This window comes from Carex rostrata, chromosome 6 (assembly GCF_964058835.1).
Source record: "Carex rostrata chromosome 6, lpCarRost1.2, whole genome shotgun sequence".
Taxonomy (NCBI): Eukaryota; Viridiplantae; Streptophyta; class Magnoliopsida; order Poales; family Cyperaceae; genus Carex; species Carex rostrata.
In genome coordinates this window covers 2,758,077-2,765,362 of record NC_135923.1, presented here as the reverse complement: position 1 = coordinate 2,765,362, position 7,286 = coordinate 2,758,077, and the positions used below count along the sequence as shown (strand labels likewise).

Here is a 7,286-nt window from a genome sequence, read left to right as displayed (position 1 = left end):
ATTTTATCAAACTATTTTTTTTATGGTTGGCAAGAATTTTTTCAAATTTAAACTTTTTTTTTTAAATCTTCGCAGAGGCAAATTTAAACTTACCTTACATTATTATATACCTACTAGAAATTCAAACGACATTATTTCTGCTGTCTATTCAGCAATTATTTTGGAATGTTTGGATGATTCAAAACATAGTATTGAACAAGTGTAATAATTGGATTTTGAAGTTATTGGTAGCATCTACAAGGATTTAAAAATAAAATAAAAGAAGCTAAGTTGTATACTCAGAGTGAGCAGGTATTGTAATAGGTATTGTAGTAAGGGACATATTACACAGAGTAAGCAGGTACTGTAATAGGTATTGTGGTAAGGGATACATTACACAGTAAGCAGCAGATACATAACGCAAGCAAAACTGTTCCAAGAAGTTGAGACGAAAAGATCAGTTTTGACACTTCAAGTGTTGTCATCCCCTCAATTTGTACTATAAATTAATGCTAATTCCAACAACTTTCGAGGCAAAAAAAAAACACTTTCAGATAAAGAGAAATGTTGCCTCTTCAAGAGGTGATCTTTACTTTAACCCATAATATGTCACTACTCTGGATCTTTCTGTTATCTATCTTCATACTTTGCTTCAGTGTAAAGAGAAGAAACTTCTCGAAACGCCCTGAAAAGTTTCCACCTTCGCCTCCAAAGCTTCCATTCATAGGAAACATCCACCAACTAAGCTCTCTTTCCCATCAATCTTTGTATTCACTCTCTCTAAAATATGGGCCCCTCATGCTACTTCATTTTGGTGAAGTACCATACCTTATTGTTTCGTCGTCCGATATGGCATGTGCCATATTACGGACCCATGGCCTCACCTTTGCCAGTCGGCCTTCTTCTGTTGTCCCGGACATCATTCGTTTTCGTGACTTGGCCTTTGAACCCTACGGTGAGGATTGGAGGCAATTGAAAAAGATCTTCACAATCCATTTAATGAGTACCAAAAAGGTTGCCTCCTATAAATCAAATCGAGAGGAGCAAGTTGGTAATTTGATTGCAAAAATTAGCAACCATGCATCCAAGTCGAGAGGTGATCCTATAGAATTAAGCAAGGTTTTGTTCTCATTCATGATTGATGTAATTTCTGGGGTTGTTTCTGGAAAAGTCATTATGGAAGAACAAAAGTATGTCATGTTTAAAGAGGTGATAGAAGAGTTTTTTAGCTTAATGGGACAATTTAGTGTTAGCGATTTGTTTCCTTCTTTGTCATTGTTAGAAGGCCTTATAGGATTGAGCCGGAAGGCTCGTAGAATTAGAAATAAGTTGGATATGTTGTTTAAAGAGATAATTCAAGCTCATATTCAAAGCGGAGAGAGCAACGAGGGACAAGATAATTTAGTTGATATTTTACTTTGTTTGAAGAATGATCCAAGCATCAACTTTGAGATCACCATAGATAATATCAAGGGCCTACTTACGGTAAGTTTATTTTTTGAAAAAATTCAAATCATTCAACTTACATATCAAATGAAAGTCTGGTATCTTGAATTGCAAACATGATCTTATATGTGATCACTATATGACAATATTCTCAGGATATGAAGAAATATAACTGTTACATAAATGAAAATGACAAAAGAGAGAAAAATAATTTATTATGCTATTTTCTCAAGAACCTTGAGTTTATAACTATATACATATCACAATCAAATTATTCAGGACGCATTTGCTGGTGGAGTTGATACAACATACATCACCCTAAATTGGGCAATGGCAGAGCTGATTAAAAATCCTAAACATATGAAGATGCTGCAAGAAGAGGTTAGAGGAATAGTAAAGCATGGTGACATGGTGAGATTAGAAGATTTAGACCAAATGAGTTACTTAAAAGCAGTGATCAAAGAAACCCTACGGCTACATCCTCCTGGCCCTTTGTTGGTTCCAAGGGAATCGATAGAAGAATGTGAAATAAATGGTTTCACAATTCCTAAAGGAACCAAAGTCCTAATCAATGGGTGGGCCATTGGGAGGGAGGCAAAATCATGGGAGGTGCCAGAGGAGTTCATGCCAGAAAGATTCATTGGTAGCCAAGTAGACTACAAGGGGAATGACTTTCAGTTCATCCCGTTTGGATCGGGACGCAGGATTTGCCCTGGTATATTGTTTGCTACAGCCGTGGCAGAGCTTGCATTAGCAAATCTGGTACATCACTTTAATTGGGAGTTGCCAGGTGGAATGACAAGGGACGAGTTCAACATGAGTGAATCACCGGGATTCTCCGTTAAAAGGAAGGATGATCTTCTGCTTGTTGTTAAGAAATAAGAATCTTTACCCGTCAGATAAGATAATAATTTTTAGCCTCATTATAGAGGCATAAGCTGCATTCTATGTAAAATAATGTTTGTTAAGATATATAAGAGGATTAATTAGATGGTATGCTCTGGCCATTGATTAAACTGATGTAATACCAACATATCCTCATTTTCAATATAATATTTTGGGTAATGATGAATTTAGGAACTATCACAATGAACTAGTTCATTCATAATGATTCTACAATATTTTCTCAGGTCTCTGATAACTACCAACCAAATGTAAAGCGTTCTTTCCTGTCAAGATCTGTATAAACATCAATTGGTGTTGAGAATTTAAAATGGGACCACGTGATGTGCCCATTCATGCTAAAATGTTAATAATTTAAGATGTACTTATTAAGGGATATATTACCTCACTTTGAAAACCGTTCAAGTTGTTCTCCATATTAAATTGTGTTTGGAGACTAAATTTTAAATTTTTCTCAATTTTTTTACTATTTATTAAGCCACTTTGAAAATAGCTGATCCAACGGTGGCTTCTGATTTTACTGTTTTGTTAAGCCACCGTTGGATCAGCGATTTTCAAAGTGTCTTAATAAATAGTAGAAAATTTCAGATCAAAAATGTAAAATTTGGTCTCCAGCGAAAAGAAACCCACAACATTCTTTTTAAAGCCAATGAAGATTGTTCTACGTTTGGTGGGAAAAATGAAAGCATCCATTTGTGGCACTCCAGGCTGGTCATCAGGAGGATTCTATGCTTCATTTGTTCAAGCAACTCCTCATACGGTTCTCTAAAAACCAATATTTAAATTTCATACGGTGTAGCCTATAAATTTCATATGTTTATTGCTGAACAAATAATGAACAAGTTTATTACTGAACACGGCCCGAAACTCAGTTCAGATTAGTGGACATTTATTAAAGTGGGCCGCATTTGGACGAGCCTGGAAGGACCAATGAACAGTTAGAATTTGTCCAATGGAACTGATCGATCGATTCGGTTCAAAGAAACTTAGCGATTTCTTCTTCCCGAATTGTTCATGAGCCTAGCCGAATTTGAACAACCCCTCTCTCATCTTGCCACACTCTCTCTCTCTCACGCCGTCATGCGCCGCTGCAAACTCTCTTTCTCACGCGTCACCACTCTCAGTGCGCCCCCCTCTCTCTCACGCGTCGCCGCCTCTCTCCTCCGTCCCGTTGACACACCTCCGTCCCGCCGCTTCTTCGCCTCTCCTCCATCTCGCCTTCCCGCCCCGCTACTTCTTCGTCTCAAGGTACAAACTTTTTCGGACATAGCATACTAGTAGCGACAGTGTTGGGTATTTCTATTTTAAATTTAATTAACACAGGACAAATTGTTTTCATATGAAACAGTTCCATGCCCAGAAGGAGAGAGCATGAGGCATGTCTCGGCTCCACAGCAGACGTTTGAACCGACTGTTGAAAAATTGAATTCCTGCACCCAATCTGAAACTGAGTTGTTCTACAAGGTTATTTACTATAATATCAAAAAACAAAACAATTGGTCACAACATCTCAGAAGATCTTGCCCCTCCTTTTTATTGTCATTTCTTTGTCTAGATTTACTGTTTCCATTGCTTAATTGTATTTCTATTCATTTTAACTTGATTATAAAGTGCTACTGTATTATTTTCTTCTAAAGTTTCCAATTTTCTTTTGGCTGTAGATAATTTGAGAAGATTAAAGATTTTGGAGATCGAAGCGGATAAAGTTGCACCAGAAAAATCAAAATCTAATATTTGTGGCATTATGCACATGATCTCTGATTAACGTGCATTGTCTCATGTTAAAATAAGGTTGCTCACAGGAAGAATGGAGAAGAAGGAGATGAAGCAGAGAACAATTTCAGAACCTCCCATAGTAACAATTTTAATTAACCCCTCCTAGTGTGGGTATTTGAAATTTTTAGCGAATTTCTAGTAGGGTCGTTTCAGATTTTTGGCTGTTTAGTTTGATTGAAATTTTGACAGGTACAGGGTGGTATCAGTAGGGACTGAAATGATACTGTAGTACTGGTACACTAAAGCAAATTACATTTCATAGTAGTTCATTATTACTAAGAACCCATAAGTGGGTTAACAGGGACAGGTTTCATATTTCTGGCAAGGCAGCTTGACATTGCCAGGTACCACGAGGGACTGAAAGTCTGAAATGATACTGTCGTACTTGTTGAAAATTAATTCAAAATTATTTTTAGATAATCTCTGCATAGGTTTAGTTTAGTTAGAAGCAGTTTTTAGACGTTTGAAAACTGCAATGGTTATTTTAGGCATTGGTTATTTTAAGCATAATTATTTTAGGACTAATAGGCATAGTGGTTAGTTATTTTTAGCCGGTTGTGTAGTGGGTGCTTAATTTAGGGAGTTGTCGGTGTCTATTTTAGAAACATTATACTGTTATAAATATCGTAGAACTCTATGTAACTAAGTAAGAGAGAATGAAAATAAAGCGTTGTTTCTATTCAGAAAAATATTTTTCTCTCTTCAATTGTAACATTCTAATTTTTGAACACTTGAAAATTTATCTAACTTGAAGTAAAGTGCAGAAAAAAAAAATGAAAATTTGAATTTCCAAGTATTATTTTAAATATCCTCCGTATTCTGATAATTGAAAATTTAGTATTTAAAATAAAATAAAAACTATGGTTATTTCTAATAATGTAAAGGGGTTAAGTATAAATTTCTTTATAATTGGGAATTGCTTGAGATGACACATGTAAAGCACTATCTTTATATTATCTAATTTAAATATTTTCTTCTCACCTAAGCACGTTTTCTCTCTCCCACACGTATCATTGTTTTTGCTACTCCTGATTTTATTCTTTTTTTGATCTCCCAATTATTTTTTTTTACTCTTTATCTCCTTCATTCTTTTCTTCTGGGGAGTCCGCCTACTACATTCCTCACTCCTGCCACGCCATCTCACACTCTCATCACTACATTTCTTTCTTGGAGTTATTACTAGAAATTTGAGAATAAGGCAAGGTAGTTCCAGCTAGCACAAGCAAAGCATGGGAAGGTGCTGAAAATTTGTGCTCAACGCTCCTTGTCACTTAATTTTTGGGTCATGGCATGGTACTCTTCACTCTTGTTTATATCTATGCTAAAATTTTAATTGGGTTGTCATTAATGGTGTCTTATTATTAGGTTGTGAATAGCACTTGAGTTTGTGATTAATTTTTAGATTAAATTGAGACTAGTTGTGAAGAAAGTTTGAAAGAGTCTTGAGTCCCGATTTGATCAAGCTGTTGGGCAAATTTGGAAAAATAGAAAAGAACACTTAAAAAATGTCTAGAATTTAAATAGCTGACAACCTAGAAAGTTTGAAGTTCCCAATCTAGACTTCAATTTGTATATGGCTAATAATAATAATTCAATAATGTTATGTTGTTTGACTATCTTATCCTTAGGATCATTCTATTTATACATTTATGTCAAAGAACACAAAAATATAATGTTTTGCTCAAAAGCTGAAAATAATTATTACGTACTAGACTTTTGTATAACGTGTCCCCAAATTTTTATTGGCTTATAAATTAGAAACTCCTTTATGTCCTTCACGAATATCATTCAGGAATTTCATAAGTTGCACAAGAGGTGGCTGACCAAATTAGTAGAAGACGTCATTCAATTACCGAACCAATCTAATAACTTGGCATAGGCACGAACTCTGCATGATTGGATCAAGTAGGATTGTATAGTGAATCCACACCACTAGCAACACGCTAATCACATCATCTCGACATTGCTAAGGTGCGGATTTCGAGTTATTCTTAGCTCCATCCAACTAATTTTATTGATTGTTGATGCTAGATTATAATTATTGATTTAGTTTTCTTGATTGTTGATTGTTTGCTTAATATTTTTATTGCTTGCTTATAATTGTTAAATTGGGTTGTTTAATTGTCATATAGCAAGTATTGATTAATTATTGGGTAATGGTTCATGTTTGGAAGGCATGCATAACATATGGGTATTGACCAAATACAAAGGGATTGCACTGAAATTGATATAAATGCCAAAATTTGTATAACTCATAATAACATCATCGGTATTAGGTTAACCAAATCGATCGGTATGGTGACAACCTATAGACATGAAGGTAGTGTAATTTTAGAAAAATGAACATGCATGAATCTTAAGTTGAGACCAGGGCATATCATGAATTTAATTGGTTAGTTTAACAATAGTTGAAAAATGATTTGGTTCACTTGATTGCTACTTTTCTTGATTATTGCTTGTTGTTCTCCTTTTCGTTGGTCAGATTATATTTGAATGTCTATTATGGATTTGAAACTACATGTTTTGAATTCTTAATTTGTTTTTGTGACATGATCATATATTTCATAAGTTAGTGAATAATATGGTACAAAGCAACTCAGCTAAAGCATGAGTTTGATTTAAATGAACCTTAGCATAATATGGATGCATAGTAATTTTCATAAATGTATGTCATGAGTTAAACCATAAATTTTGCATGATATACTTGATGCATGATACATAACATGATATGAATTATTTACTTGTTGTAAATGAATCGTGTTAAAGAACCACATGTTTGAAACCTGACGATCATGTAGGCGCCGTATTCGGGGTAAGCGTGTAATTTTTGTTATGTAGGCGCTGAACTTGTAGCGCATAACAGAAATTGCATAGGCGCCATATTCGGGGTAAGCGTGTAATTTCTGTTATGTAGGCGCTGAACTTGTAGCGCATAACAGAAATTACATAGGCGCCATATTCGTGGTAGCATAGCGCATGACTCGGTTATGTAGGCGCTGTAATGTAGCGCATAACTTTAGTCATGTAGGCGCCCTATTCGGGGTAAGCGCATAATTTCAAGTTATGGCCATAACAGAAATTGTGTATGCGCCATATTCGTGGTAGCGCATGATCGGAGTCCTGTATGAGTCTTGACGGTCATGTAGGCGCTGAACTTGTAGTGCATGACCGGGGTCATGTGG

General features: G+C 35.4%; 1 protein-coding gene across 1 annotated transcript; it reads left to right on the top strand.

The window, feature by feature from the left end:
- The first annotated feature begins 510 nt into the window (after positions 1–510).
- Positions 511–2,582, top strand: LOC144555133 (cytochrome P450 71A1-like). The gene is made up of 2 exons (XM_078303368.1): positions 511–1,464; positions 1,705–2,582. Exons 1-2 carry the CDS (start codon positions 544–546, stop codon positions 2,305–2,307), a joined length of 1,524 nt encoding a protein of 507 aa, XP_078159494.1. The 5' UTR covers positions 511–543; the 3' UTR covers positions 2,308–2,582.
- Positions 2,583–7,286: the final 4,704 nt, after the last annotated feature.